A 24,590-nucleotide genomic window follows, 5' to 3' on the forward strand; every position below is an offset into this window, starting at 1 on the left:
GTCACCAGTCTTCAGTTCCACGCTACACTCCGTGCTGGCTTGTTCCTGGAAAAAGATAAAAGATATTGCTGCTTGAAAGAAGACTTCACCGCCGGACTTCAGGAACCGTGAGTACCTATCTGGGGGTTAGATTTAGGCTTTTTTTTTTTTTTTGATTAGGGATTTAATGGGCCTTTGAAAAAGAGCTGAATGCCCTTTTAAGCGCAATGCCCATACAAATGCCCCCTTAGGGTCAAAGGGTAGATTAGGATTTATTATTGTTAGTTTTTTTTATTTTGGCGAGTTTGGTGGGTGGGGGGGTTTTTACTGTTAGAGGGGGACTTAGTATTTTTTAAGTTAAAAGAGCTGTTTAACTTAGGGCAATGCCCTACAAAAGGCACTTTTAAAGGGACAGTCTAGTCAAAATTAAACTTTCATGATTCAGATAGGGCATGCAATTTTAAACAACTTTCCAATTTACTTCTATTATCTAATTTGCTAAATTCTTTAGATATCCTTTGTTGAAGAAATATCAATGCACATGTGTTAACCAATCACACAAGGCCTCTATGTGCAGCAACCAATCAGCAGCTACTGAGCATATCTAGATATGCTTTTCAGCAAGTGATATCAAGAAAATGAAGCAAATTAGATAATAGAAGTAAATTAGAAAGTTGTTTAAAATGACATGCTCTTTCTAAATCACGAAAGAAAAAAATTGGGTTTCATGTCCCTTTAACCCCTTAATGACCGGACCATTTTTCAATTTTCTTACCCTTAATGACAATGGCTATTTTTACATTTCTGCAGTGTTTGTGTTTAGCGGTAATTTCCCTCTTACTCATTTACTGTACCCACACATATTATATACCGTTTTTCTCGCCATTAAATGGACTTTCTAAGGATACCATTATTTTCATCATATCTTATAATTTCCTATAAAAAAAATATAAAATATGAGGAAAAAATTGAAAAAAAAACACACTTTTTCTAACTTTGACCCCCAAAATCTGTTACACATCTACAATCACCAAAAAACAACTATGCTAAATAGTTTCTAAATTTTGTTCTGAGTTTAGAAATACCCAATGTTTACATGTTCTTTACTTTTTTTGCAAGTTATAGGGCCATAAATACAAGTAGCACTTTGCTATTTCCAAACAACTTTTTTTCAAAATTAGCGCTAGTTACATTGGAACCCTGATATCTGTCAGGAATACCTGAATATCCCTTGACATGTATATATTTTTTTTTAGAAGACAACCCAAAGTATTGATCTAGGCCCATTTTGGTATATTTCATGCCACCATTTCACCGCCAAATGTCATCAAATAAAAAAAAAAGTTCACTTTTTCACAAATTTTGTCACAAACTTTAGGTTTCCCACTGAAATTATTTACAAACAGCTTCTGCAATTAAGGCACAAATGGTTGTAAATGCTTCTTTGGGATCCCCTTTGTTCAGAAATAGCAGACTTATATGGCTTTGGGGTTGCTTTTTGGTAAGTAGAAGGCCGCTAAATGCTGCTGCGCACCACACGTAAATTATGCCCAGCAATTAAGGGGTTAATTAGGTAGGTTGTAGGGAGCTTGCAGGGTTAATTTTAGCTTTAGGGTAGAGATCAGCCTCCCACCTGACACATCCCACCCCCTGATCCCTCCCAAACAGTTCTCTTCCCTCCCCCACCCCACAATTGTCCCCGCCATCTTAAGTACTGGCAGAAAGTCTGCCAGTACTAAATAAAAGGAGTTTTTCTTTTTTTTAATAAAAAAAAATAAAATGTTTTAGCTGTGATGGACTCCTGCCTTAGCCCCAACCTCCATGATCCCCCCCCCCCAGCTCTCTAACCCTCTCCCCTACCTAATTGCCGCCATCTTGGGTACTGGCAGCTGTCTGCCAGTACCCATTTTGCCCCAAAAACAAGTGTTTTTTTTATCTTTTTTTCCCATTTTAAATGTTTTCTGTAGTGTAGCAGCCCCCCACAATACCCCAACCCCCTCCCCCTCCCAGATCCTTATATATTTATTTTTTCCCCCCCTCTTCCCTCCTCATTGGTGTCAGTGGGTAGCTAATCGCGCGTGCGCACGCGCATGCGCGCCCCCGCACGCTCCCGGCACCCGGCGTGCACATTGCACTTACAGGAGCCGGATGCCGGGTAGCGATGGGCCGCCCACCCGCCTCCCTGTTGCGCTCCCACCCACCAACGAACCGGCACCATCGCTACCGGTGCAGAGAGGGCCACAGAGTGGCTCTCTCTGCATCGGAGTCTTCTGAAAGGGTATTGCAGGATGCCTCCATATGGAGGCATCACTGCAATACCCTGAGAGCTGCTGGAAGCGATTGCGATCGATTCCAGCACTCTCTTAGACAACTGACGTACCAGGTACGTCTATTGTCATTAACTGTAAGTTAATGCATGACGTACCTGGTACGTCAGTTGTCATTAAGGGGTTAAGGGCTATTGGTAGTTTAGCATTAGATTAGGGGTTTTTTTATCTTGGTTTTTTTTTATTTTTTTTATTTTTTTATTAAAATAAATGCCAAAACAAGGGGTCACAATCTAAAGTTAGAGGGTAGCAGATTCAGGAGAACTGTGAGGAAGCATTTCTTTACAGAAAGGGTGGTGGATTCATGGAATAAACTTCCATTTGAGATGGTAAACAGAAAGATTGTAAAGGAATTAAAAAATGCATGGGACATGCATAAGGCTATCCTAAGGAAAAAGTAACATGTAATACTGTATGGGTAGACTTGATGGGCCTTTTTGGTTCTTATCTACCGTCAAATTCTATGTTTCTATGTTATCTATATGGCTCACATGAACTAGCACATTCCCATATTTTGAAAATAAAATAAAAAAGCATGTGAAAAGAGGCTACCTAGGTTTAGCTTTGAACTAAGAATACCAAGAGACCAAAACACATTTGATGATAAAAATAAATTGGAAAGTTGTTTAAAATGACATGCCTATCTTAATCATTAAAGTTTATTTTTGACTAAACTGTCCCTTTAAAGGGAAAGTTTAGTCAACATTAAACTTTCATGATTCAGATAGGGCATGCATAAGCTTAGATACAAAGTAATCACAGAGTTAAAAATATTTTTAAATAACGTTGTTGGTTATGCAAAACTAGGGAATGGGTAATAAAGGGATTATTTATCTTGTTAAACAATACAAATTCTAGAGTAGACTGTCTCCTTAACAAATTAGAAGTTATTTTATTTAGTTCAGGAAACAGACTAAGGACAAGATTTCAGTTTACAAACTGGGAATCCTAAGACATAAATAGAAATATTTACTTTACATCAGGGGTGGTAAAAAAAAATTTAGTGCAAGTGCCCAATTTAGCAATAGTTTTCTAAAACATTTTACAAACAGAAAAACATATTTGTGTGCACCACCTTGGGCAAGCAGGTCATGGTTAGCCAGCCCTGTTTTACATGACTAGGCATAGATATGTATTACTTTATAGTGTTCAAAGATAAAGTCCAGTTTCTTCAAATACAGATGTTGATATAAAAATTGGAAGATCAATTATATGCAATAGATTGATACTAGATAAAAGAAAAGAATGACTCAATAATTATTCTATTCTGTCACACCATTTTTTATTTTTTAATAATAGCAAAGAGTTTGTGTTCTGTGTCCTATGGTTATCTACTAATTATAACTTTTATACTGTAGTCCCACTCAGTGTTACCTCTAAGGCCAGTTTTGTGAGGGGCCCAGCAGTGAAACAGTTAATACGGGAACCACACCTTGCAGTGTGCAGTGTTTGCTAATTGCTCTAATTAACTAATTAATTAACCCTATTTCTAGAATTTTCCATATTTTAATAACCTGAAATGTGACCTCTGCTCTAGGTTAAAGACCTCATAAACCTACAACAAAACTAATTAAATTGTCCTATAAATCCCTAACCTTTCCTACTCTTTTCAAATCCCTACACTGAGCTTCCCAAACACTCTCCTGAGCGGCCCAAACTCTTACCCTGAGCATCCCAAAACCCTCTTCTGAACTACCTAATATTCTCCCTTGGCCAACCAGTTCTTCCCCCTTGGGCACTAGAAATAATTCCCCAAGCAGTATTTTGGGAGACATTAATAAGTTTTATTACAGCAACAAATAAACCTCAAGTCACATAAAGAAGTTTAAGGTGGTCTGTGTCGTGTAGGTCCTATTTTAATTTGCCTCTCAACTAGACATGTGCCGGGGTGAAAAATGTGTTTTGTCTTCAAGATTTGGTTTATATTTTTTATTATGTTTGGTTTTGCTAAATTTTGTCCATTGGATTCAGAGTCCTTAATGTTATTTCCAAAGGGATCAGCTAGTATAGACAATTAATATTAACAATAGGAATAAAACAATTAAAATAACCTTTCTTTCAATTTTAAATAACTAAAATCTAACCTTTAGTGCCTGATAGCTGTCCCTTACATCAATCATTAGTAATCATATAGCAGGATTGAACAGGGGCTGATGGAAAAATGAATAGTAAGTTCCCCTGTACATCATTACAAACAAAGGAGCTTATTAACTGAACAATATAACTCCACCTCATTCCTGCACCGTTTTTTGTTTTTTTTGTTTGCCAAGCGGAAAGAATCAATTTTGTTAAGCAATCATTAAAGGGATACTAAGCTCAATTTTTTTCTTTTATGATTTAGATAGAGTATGCAATTTTCAGCAACTTTCTAATTTACTCCTACTATAAATTTTTCTTTGTTCTCTTGCTATCTTTATTTTAAAAGCAGGAATTTAAAGCTTAGGAGCTGACCCATTTAAGGTTCAGCACCCTGGATAGCGCTTGCTTAATAGTGGCTACATTTAGCAAACCAATAAGCCAGGTTCTCAACCAAAAATGGGCCAGCTCTTAAAGGGACAGTATACACCAATTTTCATATAACTGCATGTAATAGACACTAGAATCATATGCACAGATACTGATCTAAAAATCCAGTATAAAACTGCTTTAAAGCTTACTTAGAAGCTCCCAGTTAAGCTCTGTTAAAAAGGTTAGCCAGTTCACCCACTGCAAGTAGGAAATAGCAGACACTCCCACCTCCCCCTTCCTTTGCATATGAAAAGACCCTTTACACAAACAGGAGCAAGCCGCAGTAGGTATACATCAGTATTCTCTTAAAACTTTGGGGCTTGGTTAGGAGTCTAAAAATCAGAGCAATTTTATTTAAAAATAAGCAAAACTATAAAAAATCTAAAAAAAAACTGTATGGGCTTTATAAATGGATCATCTACAAAACCTTTATGCAAAGAAAAGTCTAGTGTAATGTCTCTTTAAACTTTACATTCCTATTTTTTAAATAAAGATAGCAAGAGAATGAAGAAAAAATGATAACAGGAGTAAGTTAAAAAAATGCTTAAAATTGCTGTTCTATCTGAATCATTAAAGGGACACTGAACCCAATTTTTTTCTTTTGTGATCTAGATAGAGCATGCAATTTTAAGCAACTTTCTAATTATCAAATTTTCTTCATTCTCTTGGTATCTTTATTTGAAATGCAAGAATGTAAGTTTAGATGCCGGCCCATTTTCGGTGAACAAACTGGGTTGTTCTTGCTGATTGGTGGATAAAATCACCCACCGTTAAACAAGTGCTTTCCATGGTTCTGAACCAAAAAAAAATGGTTCTGAACCAAATAAAGAAAGCAAGAGAACGAAGACAAATTGATAATAGGTGTAAATTAGAAAGTTGCTTAAAATTGCATGCTCTATCTGAATCACAAAAGAAAAAAATTGGGTTCAGTGTCCCTTTAATTTTTCTTCACTATTTTCGAATAATGTTTTTGGCTGTTCATTTATCAAATGACTCACGAATCAGAAAAATTCAAGCCTGAAATGTTTCTCTGCATAAAATCATCTGTGTAACAATTCATTATCCCATGTGACGTCTGCTTGTACAAATAATAATTTATATATGTATTATTAACCTTAGTTAAATTACACCCATCACTCTGTTACATAATTTTATATTAATTGTTTCTGCCACTCTTCACATAATGTGAGCAGATCAAAAGGAAGCCTATTACTGACATAAAAAGCTAAGGTACTAGATACCAAATTAGAATATTGTCAAATACTTGGCATGATATTCAGCTTGTAAAACACCCATATTTAGCAATAACAACCCAAAATACTAACATTATGTTTGTGGAATAATTGTAAAAATTGGTTTAGTCATATCATGAGCTATCTCTGGAATTATGTTTACTGAGTCCATCTCAGGTGTATAAAAGCAGCTTCTTCACATCAGCTCAACACAGCTTCGGAAACATCTCTTCTTAAAGTTATCCCAAAGCAGATCTTGAAGAACCATAACCAGTCATGTCTGGAGTCAAAGGAGGACATTGTCACCAGAAGACCCAGTGCCAGGATCCCTGCAAAGATCCCTGCCAGAAGCAGAGTGCGTGCCAGGATCCTTGCCAAAAGCAGAGCGCCTGCCATGACCGTAAGTGACATTTGGCAAAAATAATAAGTAATTTATCAAAAAAATACTATTGATAGAGATAGAAACATGAAAGATAGTAGATATTTTTTACATGGAAAAGGTTAGTTTAAAGTAGTATATTTCCACCCTGAAACAGGAAGTGCTCTTGTGCACATAGCTGGTCCATATGATAGAAGGACACTTACTGATAAAACGTCACCAAAAGGTCTAGTAATTGAATGGGACAAGTCCCACAAGCATAGGGGACAATAATCTTGTTTTGCTTTTCATTTCTTCAGCATATGAGTATTATTATTTCCTAAAAAAAAAACACGACAATATTTATTAAATTATTAAATTCAAATGTTCTCTAATAAATACAGCCAAGAAACAAAATAAGTTACTGTTACACACATTGCTTGTGAACATATAGACCGTTTCATAATACAAAACATGTTAATTATCATTTCTTCTTGTAAATCATTACAGTCTTGCCAAGATATGCAGAATTAGAGATGTAAAAGAAAATTAAAACAATAATAATAATATTTTTTTCTTCTCTTTTCAGCATGCCATCCAGTGCAGCATTGTCATGATCAGAGCCCTTGTGGGAAGAAAAAAGGTAAGAACAGATCATTAATAATATTTATTAATGTGGAATTATAAAAAGATCAATATACAGGGAGTGCAGAATTATTAGGCAAGTTGTATTTTTGAGGATTAATTTTATTATTGAACAACAACCATGTTCTCAATGAACCCAAAAAACTCATTAATATCAAAGCTGAATATTTTTGGAAGTAGTTTTTAGTTTGTTTTTAGTTTTAGCTATTTTAGGGGGATATCTGTGTGTGCAGGTGACTATTACTGTGCATAATTATTAGGCAACTTAACAAAAAACAAATATATACCCATTTCAATTATTTATTTTTACCAGTGAAACCAATATAACATCTCAACATTCACAAATATACATTTCTGACATTCAAAAACAAAACAAAAACAAATCAGTGACCAATATAGCCGCCTTTCTTTGCAAGGACACTCAAAAGCCTGCCATCCATGGATTCTGTCAGTGTTTTGATCTGTTCACCATCAACATTGCGTGTAGCAGCAACCACAGCCTCCCAGACACTGTTCAGAGAGGTGTACTGTTTTCCCTCCTTGTAAATCTCACATTTGATGATGGACCACTGGTTCTCAATGGGGTTCAGATCAGGTGAACAAGGAGGCCATGTCATTAGATTTTCTTCTTTTATACCCTTTCTTGCCAGCCACGCTGTGGAGTACTTGGACGCGTGTGATGGAGCATTGTCCTGCATGAAAATCATGTTTTTCTTGAAGGATGCAGACTTCTTCCTGTACCACTGCTTGAAGAAGGTGTCTTCCAGAAACTGGCAGTAGGACTGGGAGTTGAGCTTGACTCCATCCTCAACCCGAAAAGGCCCCACAAGCTCATCTTTGATGATACCAGCCCAAACCAGTACTCCACCTCCACCTTGCTGGCGTCTGAGTCGGACTGGAGCTCTCTGCCCTTTACCAATCCAGCCACGGGCCCATCCATCTGGCCCATCAAGACTCACTCTCATTTCATCAGTCCATAAAACCTTAGAAAAATTAGTCTTGAGATATTTCTTGGCCCAGTCTTGACGTTTGAGCTTGTGTGTCTTGTTCAGTGGTGGACGTCTTTCAGCCTTTCTTACCTTGGCCATGTCTCTGAGTATTGCACACCTTGTGCTTTTGGGCACTCCAGTGATGTTGCAGCTCTGAAATATGGCCAAACTGGTGGCAAATGGCATCTTGGCAGCTGCACGCTTGACTTTTCTCAGTTCATGGGCAGTTATTTTGCACCTTGGTTTTTCCCCACGCTTCTTGCGACCCTGTTGACTATTTTGAATGAAACGCTTGATTGTTCGATGATCACGCTTCAGAAGCTTTGCAATTTTAAGAGTGCTGCATCCCTCTGCAAGATATCTCACTATTTTTTACTTTTCTGAGCCTGTCAAGTCCTTCTTTTGACCCATTTTGCACATCACCTAATATGCTTAATTGGTAGTAGGCTTTCGAGCCTATACAGCTTGGAGTAAGACAACATGCATAAAGAGGATGATGTGGTCAAAATACTCATTTGCCTAATAATTCTGCACTCCCTGTACAGTGACAATAAATCATAAGTTGTACAGTGATAATATAGATTTTATTTTTATTTTAATGCATTACAGTTTTTTTTGGTGGGGTCTATGGATATGCAAATGTCAGAAGTTTGACATTCATATGGTAGAGTTAAAGCTTTCCTTCACATTTGTCCCTATTCAAATGTTTCTGTAGAAAAAAATATTAATATTTAAATATTGATTCCCCTAGAGTTCCATGAAAATCAACATTAAAATGTTAATATTCAACAATGAACAGTGTTCTCCATTTAACATTAGATCAATGAACAAGGTTCCCAGCTAGGGAACATGTCTGCCTGTTTTTGCTCTTATGTGACCAATCGCGCAAGAGCATGGCCTGCCAATCTCCAAGAATGAAATAGTCATATGTCCGCTTATCATAGTACTGCTGCTCCTTAACTTGACATGAATGAGCATGCATCACAATGGCTCTAAGCCAGCCACCACTACTTAATAAATGGAATTAATTAACTGCAAAGCAAAGATTTGACATTTGTTTGAAATGAATAAACACGGCCAACGATCTTTATTTTTAAACAAATATCCCAAAACATTCAATTTGTCCCTAGTTTGTTCTCAGATTAATCATTGGAATCATAACATTTGGTGAAGTACAGTGCTGAACAGATTATCTGCTCAGTGAATCTTATGTATTAATTAATTTGTCTTATTTATTAATTAATTTGCCTTATGTTTAAGAGTGAAATACAGAATCAGAAGAAGAAGCTTCAGCCTACTGTTACATAGGACTTATTTTGTTTTCTTTATTCTACTTTAGATCCATGCAATCCCTGCTGCCCAGATCCCTGCCAGAGCCAAGGGAAACATCACTGATACCAGGTGGAAGACCGCACATGTGCACGCCTGACTCACTATCTGCTTAGAATCACATTGTTTAAAATGTTAAATGTTCTGTGATTCCTAATTATTTTGAGAATACTCTGCTTTAAATAAATGTATCTGATCATGATTAGTTGTATTTTGTTTGATTTAAGTAATCACCTACATTTTCATTTAACTAACAAAATGCTACATTATGAGTGAGTTCAAAGAGATGTTAAAAAACAATTATAAATGGTTCTAAAGTAAAATAACATTTTATTACTGCACTATTGATATTTAAATAACAAGAACAGAGATAGTATTAGAAACTTATAGTCCCTCCACCAATCCTACCCTTTAATCATGTCCACTCTCCCATTTGTTTAAGGTCCTCTTCCATTGTTAAGGTCTAGAACCATCAATGTAACAAATACATGAAAGAATGTTGTTCCTCTCCTATTTCTGTGCAGCTGTTGCTGGACATGGCTAGAGCACTGAGAGATATTGGGTATTGGTGTAACTGGAGTGAATAAGGGAACCTTCTTTCTGAGAACAGATATTGGAGCCTGTTATCAGCCTGTTATCAGCATGAACTCATATGTGCTAGTCTGCTATTCCGATCAGCATATCCAGTAAGACACCACTGTGCCTGTTTTGGATGATTCAGTATCTATACTAGACAAGGCCCCTGTGACAAGCCCCTGCGACGAAAGCAGTGACGGAGTGACGCTCCAGCATGTCTGTCAGGTGACTCATATCAGTCCCGACCAGCTGTTTCTGGCACTTCATCTTGTGCCGCTCCGCTTGTGAGTAGATTCATCTTTAGGGGAAGGGGTTTGTCCTGTGTTCCAGATTATTCCATACGTTACTGTTCTATGGTGGCGCCTCTCTTGTCTCTCTGTTATCTGCAGGACTTATCACTACTTCATCTTATTTGGGAGTGCGGCCCAAGTTTCCAGGATTTGCAAGAGGTTATATCACCGTCACACACAAGCGCACCTCGTGAGGAACCACGGTTCTTCTGACTGTCTAAAGAATACATTTTAAAAATCTTGTTTTTCCTTCTCTTCTTGGTTTTACAATTAATTTTGAAGAACAACAATAAAAGCATATGACAATATTTATTTACATTCTGTTTCATGTCTGCATTCATTTTTTACAAATAATAAGGTCGATTTCAATCTTTCCAATTTTGTTTATCAGCAGATATTCAGCTGTTTATCTGTGTTTTTCCAAGTGATCATAATCCAAGCAACAACACAATTTCCAGATTGGGAAATGTTTAGATAAGAGCAGACTGCTGGAAAATCACCCTTACAATAAATACTCAGATCCCAACCACAGGTTTTGCATTTTATTTCAACAATAAAATGGACCCATCAAATTTAACAAACATAAGGTGTTGAAAAAGCGACGAGACAAATGTGTGTAGCGACCAATCACCAGCTAGCTCCCAGTGGTGAATTGTTGCTGCTGACCACATGTACATTTACTTTGCAACAAAAGATACCAAGAGAACAAAGTACATTTGAGACCATAATTACATTTAAAGTGTCTTAAAATGACATATTCTATCTGAATTTTGAAAGTTCAATTTCACTCTCCTATCCCTTTAATAAAATGGCAGTAAAGCTAATATTGGTAATTACATATCAGTTATATATAATCACTAGGGGCAAGATTACATATGCGGCGCAAGCTTCAGCGCAACTGCTGAAACCTATGCCGCCCGTAATTTCACCTCGCACATCGGGCTATCATATAAACCCTGCCGGCAGTTCATAAAGTGCCGTAAGTCGGATAAACTAGAGATGTCCAGAAATGAGCGTACATTTCTGGAGTCGCCAGTGACTAACATTACCTAAATTAAAAAATACTAAGTTACAAACAATTATAATAAAAAGCTATCATTACTTAAAAATACAAAAAACCTAAAATTAAATTAATCTAAGATTACAAAAAATAAAAAATTCTAACATTACATAAAATAATAAATCAAATTATTAAAAAAAAAAAAAATTAAACCTAATCCCTATGGAAATAATAAAAAAAAAAAACACCCCCTAATCTAATGCTAAACTACCAATAACCCTTAAAATGTCCTTTTGTAGGGCATTGCCCTAAGTTAAACAGTCCCTCCTCTAACAGTAAAAACCCCACCCAGCAAACCCCCCAAAATAAAAAAACTAACACTAATAAATCCTAAACCACCCATTTCCCCTAAAGGGGCATTTGTATGGGCATTGCCCTTAAAAGGGCATCCAGCTCTTTTACTGCCCTTAAAAGGGCATTCAGCAATTTTTCAAAGGATCATTAAATGCCTAATCTAAAAACAAACAACCCCCCCCAAAAAAAAAAAAAAAAGCCTGTCTAACCCCCAGATAGGTACTCACGGTTCCTGAAGTCCGGCGGTGATGTCTTCTTCCAAGCGGCGATATCCTCTTCTAGAAACAAGCCAGAGCAGAGTGCAGAACTGAAGACCGGTGACCGCGGAACTGAAAACCGGCAATGGCAGAACTAAAGACCGGCGACCACGGAGCCATGGAGTGTCTCCGATCACCGCCGCACACTGAGGATTGAATTGAAGGTACGCGTTTAAATATGGGGTACCTTGCATTTCTATTGGCTGATTTGAGTCTTCAAATTCAAATCAGCCAATAAGATTAGAGCTCCTGAAATCCTATTGGCTGTTCAAATCAACAGTCACCGATCTTCAGTTCTGCGGTCACCAGTCTTCAGTTCCATGCTACACTCCGTGCTGGCTTGTTCCTGGAAAAAGATAAAAGATATTGCTGCTTGAAAGAAGACTTCACCGCCGGACTTCAGGAACCGTGAGTACCTATCTGGGGGTTAGATTTAGGCTTTTTTTTTTTTTTTTTTTAAGATTAGGGATTTAATGGTCCTTTGAAAAAGAGCTGAATGCCCCCTTAGGGGCAAAGGGTATATTAGGATTTTTTAGTGTTAGTTTTTTTTATTTTGGCGAGTTTGGTTGGTGGGTGTTTTTTTACTGTTAGAGGGGGGACTTATTATTTTTTAAGTTAAAAGAGCTGTTTAACTTAGGGCAATGTCCTACAAAAGGCACTTTTAAGGGCTATTGGTAGTTTAACATTAGATTAGGGCTTTTTTTATCTTGGGGGCTTTTTTATTTTCATAGGGATTCGGTTTAATTTTTTTATTTTTGATAATTTGGCTTATTATTTTATGTAATGTTAGAATTTTTTATTTTTTGTAATCTTAGATTAATTTAAATTTAGTTTTTTGTATTTTTAAGTAATGATAGCTTTTTATTATAATTGTTTGTAACTTAGTATTTTTTAATTTTGGTAATTGGGGTTAATTTAGGGAGTTTTAGGTTAGGGGTGTTAGGTTAGAGGGTTTAGTAATTTAATTAGTTATTTTGTTGTGGGGGTTTGTCGGATTAGGGGTTAATAGATTTATTAGGTTTGTTGCGATGTGGGTTAATGGTGGATTAGGGGTTAATAGGTTCATTAAGTTTATTACGTTGGTGGGAGATGGTGGTTTAGGGATTAATAGTTTTAAGGTACTTTGCAATATGGGTGAACTGCGGATTAGGGGTTAATAGTTTATTAAGGTATATTGCGTTGTGGGGTGATGGCGGTTTAGGGGTTAATCACTTTATTAAGTATATAGCGTTGTGGGGGTTGGCAGATTAGGGGTTAATAGGTTAAATAGATGTTTTGCGATGTGGGGGTTGGCGGAATAGGGGTTAATATAGTTTATTACTTATTGCTGTGGGGGTTGGTGGTTGACAGGTAGATAGATATTGTGCATGCATTAGGTGTTAGTTATTTTCAGGAGCTAGATAGATATTGTGCATGCATTAGGTGTTAGTTACTATTTTCAGGGGGTTACAGTGCTCAAATACTTTTTTTAAATCATTTGTCTCATAAAAATAAATTTCTTTAGTTTTGCCCAAGATTAGTTATGGTATAAATGTATAGTAGTAGCTAGTGCTACAGCTACAAGCCAGCAACATCACACATTTTTTTAGGGGTCAGTATTGTCAAGAACAAAAGTGAAGCTTTCATACTTATTTGTTGACACAGATATCAGTCAGCAAGTAAATTGCTTGATTGCTATTGAATAGCACTTTTAGAATAACAGTTTTAACTGCATGAATGAATCAGCTGACAAGTAAATTGCTTGATTGCTATTTAATAGAACTTTTAGAATAACCGCATGAATGAATCAGCTACATTTTTGTCTCATCTGCAATTGTTTATTATTTAAATGGACTTTTTTTCATTTTCAAACTAGTGCAACAAATGCAACTAAATTAGTATTTGTTTTGCATTTCCCAAATCTGAATGCTCTGGTGTATTTATCAACCAAACTGAGTTAATTTTGTAAAAACTTATGTTCCCTTTCTGTTAGGTTGAGAGAGAAAAAAGATTGGTTGAAAATACACAATGACATTAAAGGAACAGTCTAGTCAAAATTAAACTTTTATTATTCAGATAGGGCATGCAGAGGTTTAGATACAAAGTAATCACAGAGTTAAAAATAATATTAATATAACATTGTTGGTTACGCAAAACTGGGGGATGGGTAATAAAGGGATTATTTATCTTGTTAAACAATTCAAATTCTGGAGTAGACTGTCTCCTTAACAAATTAGAAGTTATTACATTTAGTTCAGGAAATAGGCAAAGGACAAGATTTCAATCTACAAACTGGGAAGCCTAAGACATAAAAATAAATAAGTGCAAGTGCCCAATTTAGCAAAAATTTTGTAAAACATCTTGCAGGCAGGAAAAAAAATAAAAAAAAAAAAAAAAAAAAATATATATATATATATATATATATATATATATATATATATAGTCATGGTTAGCCACCTCTGTTTTACATAACTAGGCATAGATATGTGTTACTATCTAGTGTTCAAAGATAAAGTCCAGTTTCTTCAAATACAGATGTTGATACCATGTATAAAAATAGGAAGATTAAGTATATACAATAAATTGATACTAGATATTAAAAAAAACCAAATGATTAAATGATGAATCTATTCTGGCACACCATATTTTCTAATACTAGCAAAGAGTTTGTGTTCTGTGTCCTATGGTTATCTACTAATAAGAACTTTTATACTGTAGTCCCAACCAGTGTTACATCTAAGGCCAGTTTTGTGAGGGGCCCAGCAGTGAAACAGTTTATAAAGGAACCACACCTTGCAGTCTGCATTGTGTAGTATTTGCTAATTGCTCTAATTAACTGTTTCACTGCTGGGCTGCTCACAAAACTGGCCTCAGAGGAAACACTGGTCCCACCCTATTTTCAGAATTTCCCATATTTCAATAACCTGAAATGTGACCTCTGCTCTAGGTTACAGACCACACAAACATACACCAAAACTAATTAAATTGTCCTCTAAATCACCAAACTTTTCCTAATATTTTCAAATTATACAAAAAAAACAAAAATTATATTAATCTAAGATTACAAAAATAAAAAATTCTAACATTACATAGGGCATAACCCTAAGTTAAACAGCTCTTTTAACTTAAAAAATACTAAGACCCCCTCTAACAGTAAAAAACTCGCCCACCCACCAAACTCGCCAAACTAAAAAAAAAGCTAACACTAACAAATCCTAAACTACCCTTTGCCCCTAAGGGGGCATTTGTATGGGCATTGCCCTTAAAAATGCATTCTGCTCTTTCACTGCCCTTAAAAGGGCATTCAGCTCTTTTTCAAAGGCCCATTAAATCCCTAATCAAAAAAAAAGTCTAAATCTAAACCCCAGATAGGTACTCACGGTTCCTGATGTTCGGCAGTGAGGTCTTCTTTCAAGCAGTGATATCTTCTATCTTTTTCCAGGAACAAGCCAGCATGGAGTGTAGCGTGGAACTGAAGTCTGGTGACCGCGGAACTGAAAATCGGCGACCGCTGATTTGAACAGCCAATAGGATTTCAGGAGCTCTCATCCTATTGGCTGATTTGAGTTTGAAGACTCAAATCAGCCAATAGGAATGCAAGGTACCCCATATTTAAACGCGTACCTTCAATTCAATCCTCAGGGTTCGGCGGTGATCGTATGAAGAGGATCTCCACATTCCATGGCTCCGCGGTCGCCGGTCTTTAGTTCCGCCATTGCCGGTTTTCAGTTCCGCGGTCACCGGTCTTCAGTTCTGCACTCTGCTCCGGCTTGTTTCTAGATGAAGATATCGCCGCTTGGAAGAAGACATCACCGCCGGACTTCAGGAACCGTGAGTACCTATCTGGGGGTTAGACAGGCTTTTTTTTTAATTTTTTGGGGGTTTGTTTGTTTTTAGATTAGGGATTTAATGGGCCTTTGAAAAATAGCTAAATGCCATTTTAAGGGCAGTAAAAGAGCTGAATGCCCTTTTAAGGGCAATGCCCATACAAATGCCCCTTTAGGGGAAATGGGTAGTTTAGGATTTATTAGTGTTAGTTTTTTTATTTTGGGGGGTTTGGTGGGTGGGGTTTTTACTGTTAGAGGGGGGACTTAGTATTTTTTAAGGTAAAAGAGCTGTTCAACCTAGGGCAATGCCCTACAAAAGGCCCCTTTAAGGTCTATTGGTAGTTAGCATTAGATTAGGGGGGGTTATTTTGGGGGGCTTTTTTTATTTTCATAGGGATTAGGTTTAATTTTTTTATTTTTGATAATTTGGTTTATTATTTTATGTAATGTTAGAATTTTTTATTTTTTGTAATCTTAGATTAATTTAATTATAGGTTTTTTTTTATTTTAATTGTTTGTAACTTAGTATTTAGGGGGTGTTAGCTACCCCAAGCTTCCCAATCACTCCCCTGAGAGGCCCAAACTCTTCATCTGAACATCTCAAAACCCTCTTCTGAACTATCAAATCTTCTCCCCTGGCCAACCAGCTCTTCCCCTTTGGGCACTAGAAATAATTTCCCAAGCAGTAATTTGGGAGGCATTCATTTAGTGTTATTACAGCAAAAAATAAACCTCACGCCACCTAAACAATTTTAAGGAGGTCTGTGTCTTGTCGGTCCTATTTTAATTTGCCTCTCAACTAGACATGTGCACAAAAAAATAGTTTCATCTGAAAGATTTTTTTTGTATTTTTTAATATGTTTGGTTTGGCTGAATTTCGTCCATGCAGGCATTCAGTTTGGATGAATATTGGATTCAGATTCCTTAATGTTATTTCCAATGGGATCAGCTAATATAGACACTTAATATTAACAAAATTCTTATTTTATAGGATTTAAACAATTAAAAGAACATTTCAATATTAAAATAACATAAAGCTCCTGTATGACTAAAATCCAACATTTAGTGCCTGACCTGCTGTCCCTAACTTCAGTCATTAAAACTATAGCAGGATTGAACAGGGGATGATGCACAAATGAATGGTCACATCCCCCTGTACATGATTACAAACAAAGGTGCTTATTAACCAAACAATATAACTCTTTCACCTCATTCCTGCACCGTTTTTTTTTTGGGGGGGGGGGGGTTGCCAAGTGGAATGAATCGATTTCGTTAAACAATCATTAATTTTTCTTTACTATTGTCCAATAGGTTTATCAAATGACTCTAAACGAATCAGCAAAATTCAGACAAATTTGCATTTGTCTGAAATTTAAATAAACATTTCTACTCTCATGGACGCAGAATAAAGATTTTTTAAAAAGAATCTTAAAATAGACACTACTGTGTAAGAAGTAGTGTTTTATTGTAATATATTTTTAAGCAGCTGTTAAATTTTTTATGTTGAATTAATCATCAAAAGTAACATTCAGTTTGATAAATGTTCAAAGTCAACTACACCTAGATTTTTGAATTTTTATATTTCAAATGTGTTTAAATTAATGTTGCAATTGCTATTTTAATGGTGCAAATGATAAATAATGTAACATACATTTAAACAAGTTCTATGCTCTATAAAAAAAAAATATTATGGAATTCATGGAGATTATTTGCTCTTTCATCTAAACGTCAACAACAGTAGATATTTTTTCCATCCCTAATATTTAAACAATATTTTACTTTGAAATTCAAGCTTGAAATTTTTCTCTGCATAAAAGCATCTGTGTTCAGATTTCTGTGTAACATTGCATTATCCCATGTGACGTCTGCTTGTACAAATAATAATTTATATATGTATTACTAACCTTAGTTAAATTACACCCATCACTCTGTTACATACTTGTATATTAATTGTTTCTGCCACTATTCACATGATGTGAGCCGATCAAAAGGAAGTCTATTACTGACATAAAAATCCTAAGGTAGACAACAAAATAGAATATTGTCATATACTTGGCATGATATTCAGCTTGTAAAACATCCATATTTAGCAATAACAACCCAAAGGACTAACATTATGTTCATGAAATAATTGTAAAAATAGGTTTAGTCATATAATGAGCTATCACTGGAATTATGTTTAATGAGTCCATCTCAGGTGTATAAAAGCAGCTTCTTCACATCAGCTCAACACAGCTTAGGAAACATCTCTTCTTAAAGTTATCCCAAAAGCAGATCTTGCAGAACCATAACCAGTCATGTCTGGAGTCAAAGGAGGACATTGTCACCAGAAGACCCAGTGCCAGGATCCCTGCAAAGATCCCTGCCAGAAGCAGAACGTGTGCCAGGATCCTTGCCAAAAGCAGAGCGCCTGCCATGATCGTAAGTAACATTTGGCAAAAAAAATATATATAATATATATAATAAATACTATTGATACTGATATAAAAATGAGAGATAGTAAAAAAAGTTTAGCTTAAAGTAGTTTATTTTAACTCTGAAACAGGAAGTGCTCTTGTGCACATACCTGGTCCATATGATAGAAGGACACTTACTGATATTAAGTTACCAAAAGCTCTATTAATTGAATAGGATAAGCCCTGCAAGTCTAGGAGGCAATATTCTTGTTTTTTTTTGTTTTTGTTTCATCATATGAGCATGATTTTTTCCTAAAAGAAAAGAAAAGAATTATATTTATTAAATTATTAAATTAAAATGTTCTCTAATAAATACAACCAAGAAACAAAATAAGTTAATGTTACACACATTGCTTACATGAAAATATAATTAACCCTTACATAATACAAAAAATGTTAACTATAATTTCTTCTTGTATGCAGGATATGCAGGATTAGAACTCTATAACAAGATTACAAAAAACAAACAAAAAAATAAACAAACAATAATTTATTCTTCTCTTTTCAGCTTGCCAACCAGTGCAGCATTGTCATGATCAGAGCCCTTGTGGGAAGAAAAAAGGTAAGAACAGATCATTAATAATATTTAATATTATGGAATTATATAAAGATCATTTGATTGGGAGAATAAAGCATACATTGTACAGTAATATATATAGAAATTAGATTTATTTTAATGCATTACAAAAAAATTTTTATCACGGCTTTCTAGTCTCTCAAAATAGTCTGGTGGTGTCTATGGATATGGAAATGTCAGAAGTTTGACATGCAAATGGTAGAGTTCAAATTCTCCTTCACATTTGTCCCTATTAAAATGTTTCTGCAGAAGAAATGTTAATACTTAAATATTGAATGTAACATTCAAATATTCCATTTAATTATTGATTCCCCTAGACCAGTGCTTTCCAAACTGTGTGTCGGGACACACTAGTGTGTCGGCAGCAGTGTGTAGGTGTGTCCCTGCTTCAGCACACATTTTTTTTTTTAAATTTTTTGGTTTCTGACTTTCTGCCTGGCTGCTACACATATCACATGGTTGACACGTGATTGATACCTAGGGGGACACAGATCATCTTAACCTATTGGTGCAGCTCAGTGGGAACTGAAACTATTCCCATTGGCGGCACATTGGCTCCTGACTGTACATGTTGTCTAATTAATTGGCTTGTGACTGCATGTGTAGTCAGTGAGTGAAACAGCAGTGTGTATGCAGCGCGGGCAGTAGTCAATCAGACTCACCGAGCTCTGAGGGCGGCAGCTTAAACGCTGAGCATCAACCTCATACATCCCATTAAAATAGTAAGTAGTTATTAGGGATATTAAACTTTTTTTAATTCTTGCACATACATACTGTTACTTGTAAATACATTTCATTATTATATAATTTATGTATGTGCCCATATCTCTTAAAACAAGTTAGTTTAACCTCCTTTTTGCTAGTACAACTAAATTACTGTGTCGCGAAATGATGAAGGTCTAAAAAGTGTGTCACAAACATGAAAAGTTCGGAAAGCTCTGCCCTAGACATTGGGGAATATTTATCAAGCTCGGTATGGAGCATGATGCCTCGTGTTTCTGGTGAGCCTTCAGGCTCGCCAGAAACACAAGTTATGAAGCAGTGTTCTAAAGACCGCTGCTCCATAACCTTTCCACCTGCTCTGAGTCGTCAGACAGACATCGCCATAAATCAACCCGATCCAATACAATCGGGTTGATTGACACCCTCTGCTAGCGGCTGATTGGCCGCAAATCTGCAGGGAGCGGCATGCCACCAGCAGTTCACAAGAACTGCTGGGGCAATGATAAATGCTGACAGCGTATGCTGTCTGCATTTATCAATGTGCAGCGGACATGATCCGCAATATCGGATCATGTCCACTCGCACTTTCTTAAATAGGCCTCATCGAGTTCCATGGAAATCAACATTAAAATGTAAATATTCAAAGATGAACAGTGTTCTCATTTAACATTATATGGATGAACAAGGTTCCCAGTTAGGTAACATGTCTGACTGCTTTTGCTCTCATGTGACTAATTACGCAAGAGCAAGGCTTGCCAATCCCCCGAATGAAATAGTCACATGACAGCTGGTTGTATTACTGCTGCTCTTTAACTTGACATTAATGAGCATGCACCCCAATGGCTCTAAGCCAGCCTAATAAATGCAACTCATTGAAAGCAAAAGCAAAGCTTTGACATTTGTTTGAAATTAATTTACCTGGTCAACAATCTTTATTTTTACAAATGTACCAAAACATTTACTTTTTCCCTAGTTTGGTCTCAGTATCATCATTATATTTGGTAAAGTACAGTGGAGAACAGATTATCTGCTCTGTGAATTTTATTAATTAATTTGCATTATGTTTAAGAGTGAAATACAGAATCAGAAGAAGAAGCTTCAGCCTACTGTTACATAGGACTTATCTTGTTTTCTTTATTCTACTTTAGATCCATGCAATCCCTGCTGCCCAGATCCCTGCCAGAGCCAAGGGAAACATCACTGATACCAGGTGGAAGATCATGCACGTGCACATCTGACTCACTATCTGCTAATCACATTGTTCAGAATGTTAAATGTTCTGTGATTCCTAATTATTATGAGAATACTCTGCTATAAATAAAGGCATCTGTTGATGTAAAGTTGTATTTTGTTTAATTTAAGTAATCACCTAAATTGTAATTTAACTAACAAAATGCTATATTAGGAGTAAATTTAATGATATGTTTAAAGAAAAACAATAAAAATAAATTGTTCTAATGTACAAGAACATTTTATTATTGCGCTGAAACAAATTGATAGCTGAAAAATCACACATAAAATGAATAGATAACAACGGCTCTGATCCAAAGGTTTTGCTTTTTTTTTTTTTAAATGATTTTTATTTTTATTTCTCATAGTTTTCACATAAGAACAAAACAAACAGAAATAAGGTATTGCATTCCCAGGCATTCTACAAATAAAATACAAATTTAACAGAGTTGTAAACGAAGTGTACAATCAAAATGAGGTCTTCGTTGAGTTTTGTAGGTTCTCAGTAGAGTTTAGAAAGTTAAAAAGACAAATAGTGTTTCTTTATACATACATAGATAATAGTAATCACAGAGAGTTATCCTGGTATTAATTCACAGGTGCTCGAATAAGATTACATTTTCCCACAGGGCTATCCATCTGAGATGGGGGGGTAGGGAGGGGGGCTCGGTCGTTTGCTATCCCTATCCTTCCGTGTTATTGTTTATTGCTTCTGAGTACATTATCCATGGCTCCCACACCTGCAAGAATCTTTCTTTTTGGTTAAGTATATCTGCCGAGATACTAGAGAGCTTAAATATATATGTGATCTTATGTAATACAAGTGTAAAGGAAGGTATTTGGTCTTTCTAATACCTGGGGCAATGACTAGTCTAGTCGCTGTGCAAATGATCATCAGTAGTTTATTCTCCCATGATGACAGGCTAGAGATGCGTTGGTGCAGCAGAGCTTGTAAAGGTTGAAGTGTAATTTGTGTATTGAGGACTGCGTTAAGCATTGTTGCGGTTTGTTTCCATATCTGGGCGACGTAGTTGCATTCCCACCACATGTGCATGTACGTGCCCCTTTCCCCGCACCCCATAAAACACCTAGAAACATCATCTCGGTCATTTCTCGGTAAGAGTGTTGGATGTAGGTACCATCTGTAAATGGTCTTAATATAATTTTCTCTGAGATTGGCGCTAAGGGAGAAAGAGCAACCCCTATTTAAAGTATTAACCCAGTCTGCATGGTCCCATGTGAAATTAAGTTCAGATTCCCATTTCAGCATAAAGGGTTCTTTATTATTTGCTACCGGCAGGTTGAAAATGGGATAAATCCTAGCGATGGCACTTTTAGGCCTATTTCTAGATAAACATAATATTTCAAAACCAGTGGCGCTGCTGGGTGTCTTAGATTGTAGTATTGCTTGAATTCTCGACTTTGCAGGTAATGAAACCATATGTTGTTGTCCGAGGGGTCTAGATCAGCGTACTGATTAAAGGATAGGACAGTGTTATTTATGAATACATCAGCAATTCGATACAGGCCTCTGTTAGCCCATTTATCTACCACCAGGGTCGGGAGGGAAGCCGCCAAAGAGTCCAAGGGAGTCATCCTAGAATGTTGTGATATCAGGGTGTATGAGGAGGTTAGTCTATTCCATAAGACCGTGTGTGCTATGGTCACGCATTGTTGCCATTGATATGGTCTTGTGTTCCTGCCATAGTATTTTATATATGGGGTTTGTCTGTATTAAGTCTGACTCTAATTGGACCCATCTAATTTGATCATAAGTGTTGTGCCATAGCGCTGTTTGTGCCATTCTGGCAGCATGATAATAAGAAACTATCGGCTAGATTTAGAGTTTTGTCGGTAATGACCCGCGTAGCTAACGCTGGCTTTTTTTCCCCGCACCTTTTAAATACCGCTGGTATTTAGAGTTCACAGAATGGCTGCGTTAGGCTCCAAAAAGGGAGCGTAGAGCATAATTTACCGCCACTGCAACTCTCAATACCAGCGGTGCTTACGGACGCGGCCAGCTTCAAAAACGTGCCTGTGCACGATTCCCCCATAGGAATTATTGGGGCAGTTTGAGCTGAAAAAAAACCTAACACCTGCAAAAAAGCAGCGTTCAGCTCCTAACGCAGCCCCATTGTTTCCTATGGGGAAACACTTCCTAAGTCTGCATCTAATACCCTAACATGTACCCCGAGTCTAAACACCCCTAACCTTACACTTATTAACCCCTAATCTGCCGCCCCCGCTATCGCTGACACCTGCATATTTTTTTAACCCCTAATCTGCCGCTCCGTACACCGCCGTCACCTACGTTATCCCTATGTACCCCTAATCTGCTGCCCCTAACACCGCCGACCCCTATATTATATTTATTAACCCCTATTCTGCCCCCCTCAACGTCGTCGACACCTACCTACACTTATTAACCCCTAATCTGCCGACCGGACCTCGCCGCTACTATAATAAAGTTATTAACCGCTAATCCGCCTCACTCCTGCCTCAATAACCCTATAAAAAATAGTATTAACCCCTAATCTGCCCTCCCTAACATCACCGACACCTAACTTCAAGTATTAACCCCTAATCTGCCGACAGGACCTCACCGCTACTCTAATAAATGTATTAACCCCTAAAGCTAAGTCTAACCCTAACCCTAACACCCCCCTAAATTAAATATAATTTTATTCTAACGAAATAAATTAACTCTTATTAAATAAATTATTCCTATTTAAAGCTAAATACTAATACCTGTAAAATAAATCCTAACCTAAGTTACAATTATACCTAACACTACACTATCAATAAATTAATTAAATAAAATACCTACAATTATCTACAATTAAACCTAACACTACACTATCAATAAATTAATTAAATAAAATACCTACAATTATCTACAATTAAACCTAACACTACACTATCAATAAATAAATTAAATACAAATACCTATAAATAAATACAATTAAATAAACTAACTAAAGTACAAAAAATAAAAAAGAACTAAGTTACAAAAAATAAAAAAATATTTACAAACATTAGAAAAATATTACAACAATTTTAAACTAATTACACCTACTCTAAGCCCCCTAATAAAATAACAAAGCCCCCCAAAATAAAAAAATGCCCTACCCTATTCTAAAATTAAAATAGAAAAGCTCTTTTACCTTACCAGCCCTTAAAAGGGCCTTTTGCGGGGCATGCCCCAAAGAATTCAGCTCTTTTGCCTGGAAAAAAAAACATGCAATACCCCCCCCCAACATTACAACCCACCACCCACATACCCCTACTCTAACCCAAACCCCCCTTAAATAAACCTAACACTAAGCCCCTGAAGATCTTCCTACCTTATCGTCACCACACCGGGTATCAGCGATCGGTCCAGGCTCCGATGTCTTGATCCAAGCCCAAGCGGGGGGCTGAAGACGTCCATCCTCCGGCTGAAGTCTTGATCCAAGCGGCGGCTGAAGAAGTCCATCTTCGGGCAGAAGTCTTCATCCTATCCGGGCAGAAGAGGAGATCCGGACCGGCAAACATCTTCCTCCAAGCGGCATCTTCTATGTTCTTCCATCCGATGACGAGCGGCTCCATCTTCCAGACCTCCGGCGAGGATCCATCCTCTTCTTCCGATGACTAGACGACGAATGAAGGTTCCTTTAAGGGACGTCATCCAAGATGGCGTCCCTTGAATTCCGATTGGCTGATAGGATTCTATCAGCCAATCGGAATTAAGGTAGGAAAATTCTGATTGGCTGATGGAATCAGCCAATCAGATTCAAGTTCAATCCGATTGGCTGATTGGATCAGCCAATCAGATTGAGCTCACATTCTATTGGCTGATCGGAACAGCCAATAGAATGCGAGCTCAATCTGATTGGCTGATTGGATCAGCCAATTGGATTGAACTTGAATCTGATTGGCTGATTCCATCAGCCAATCAGAATTTTCCTACCTTAA

The 24,590-nt window shown here is 36.7% G+C and overlaps 2 protein-coding genes across 2 annotated transcripts; both read left to right on the forward strand.

The window, feature by feature from the left end:
- Positions 1–6,279: 6,279 nt before the first annotated feature.
- Positions 6,280–9,569, forward strand: LOC128639488 (keratin-associated protein 5-5-like). The gene is made up of 3 exons (XM_053691629.1): positions 6,280–6,446; positions 6,994–7,047; positions 9,378–9,569. The coding sequence occupies exons 1-3, from the start codon at positions 6,323–6,325 to the stop codon at positions 9,431–9,433; spliced, it is 234 nt and encodes a 77-aa protein (XP_053547604.1). The 5' UTR covers positions 6,280–6,322; the 3' UTR covers positions 9,434–9,569.
- Positions 9,570–17,903: 8,334 nt separating this feature from the next.
- On the forward strand, positions 17,904–20,746 carry LOC128639489 (keratin-associated protein 5-5-like). The gene is made up of 3 exons (XM_053691630.1): positions 17,904–18,071; positions 18,615–18,668; positions 20,555–20,746. Exons 1-3 carry the CDS (start codon positions 17,948–17,950, stop codon positions 20,608–20,610), a joined length of 234 nt encoding a protein of 77 aa, XP_053547605.1. The 5' UTR covers positions 17,904–17,947; the 3' UTR covers positions 20,611–20,746.
- The last annotated feature ends 3,844 nt before the right edge of the window (positions 20,747–24,590 follow it).

This window comes from Bombina bombina, chromosome 9 (genome assembly GCF_027579735.1).
Source record: "Bombina bombina isolate aBomBom1 chromosome 9, aBomBom1.pri, whole genome shotgun sequence".
NCBI lineage: Eukaryota > Metazoa > Chordata > Amphibia > Anura > Bombinatoridae > Bombina > Bombina bombina.

Bases quoted from the DNA above. Each gene is read 5' to 3' on its own strand.
- LOC128639488 (XM_053691629.1), top strand. From the start codon at position 6,323: ATGTCTGGAGTCAAAGGAGGACATTGTCACCAGAAGACCCAGTGCCAG. The intron at 6,447-6,993 runs GTAAGTGACATT...TTCTCTTTTCAG, and splicing joins GCAGAGCGCCTGCCATGACC to CATGCCATCCAGTGCAGCAT. The intron at 7,048-9,377 runs GTAAGAACAGAT...ATTCTACTTTAG, and splicing joins CCCTTGTGGGAAGAAAAAAG to ATCCATGCAATCCCTGCTGC.
- LOC128639489 (XM_053691630.1), top strand. From the start codon at position 17,948: ATGTCTGGAGTCAAAGGAGGACATTGTCACCAGAAGACCCAGTGCCAG. The intron at 18,072-18,614 runs GTAAGTAACATT...TTCTCTTTTCAG, and splicing joins GCAGAGCGCCTGCCATGATC to CTTGCCAACCAGTGCAGCAT. The intron at 18,669-20,554 runs GTAAGAACAGAT...ATTCTACTTTAG, and splicing joins CCCTTGTGGGAAGAAAAAAG to ATCCATGCAATCCCTGCTGC.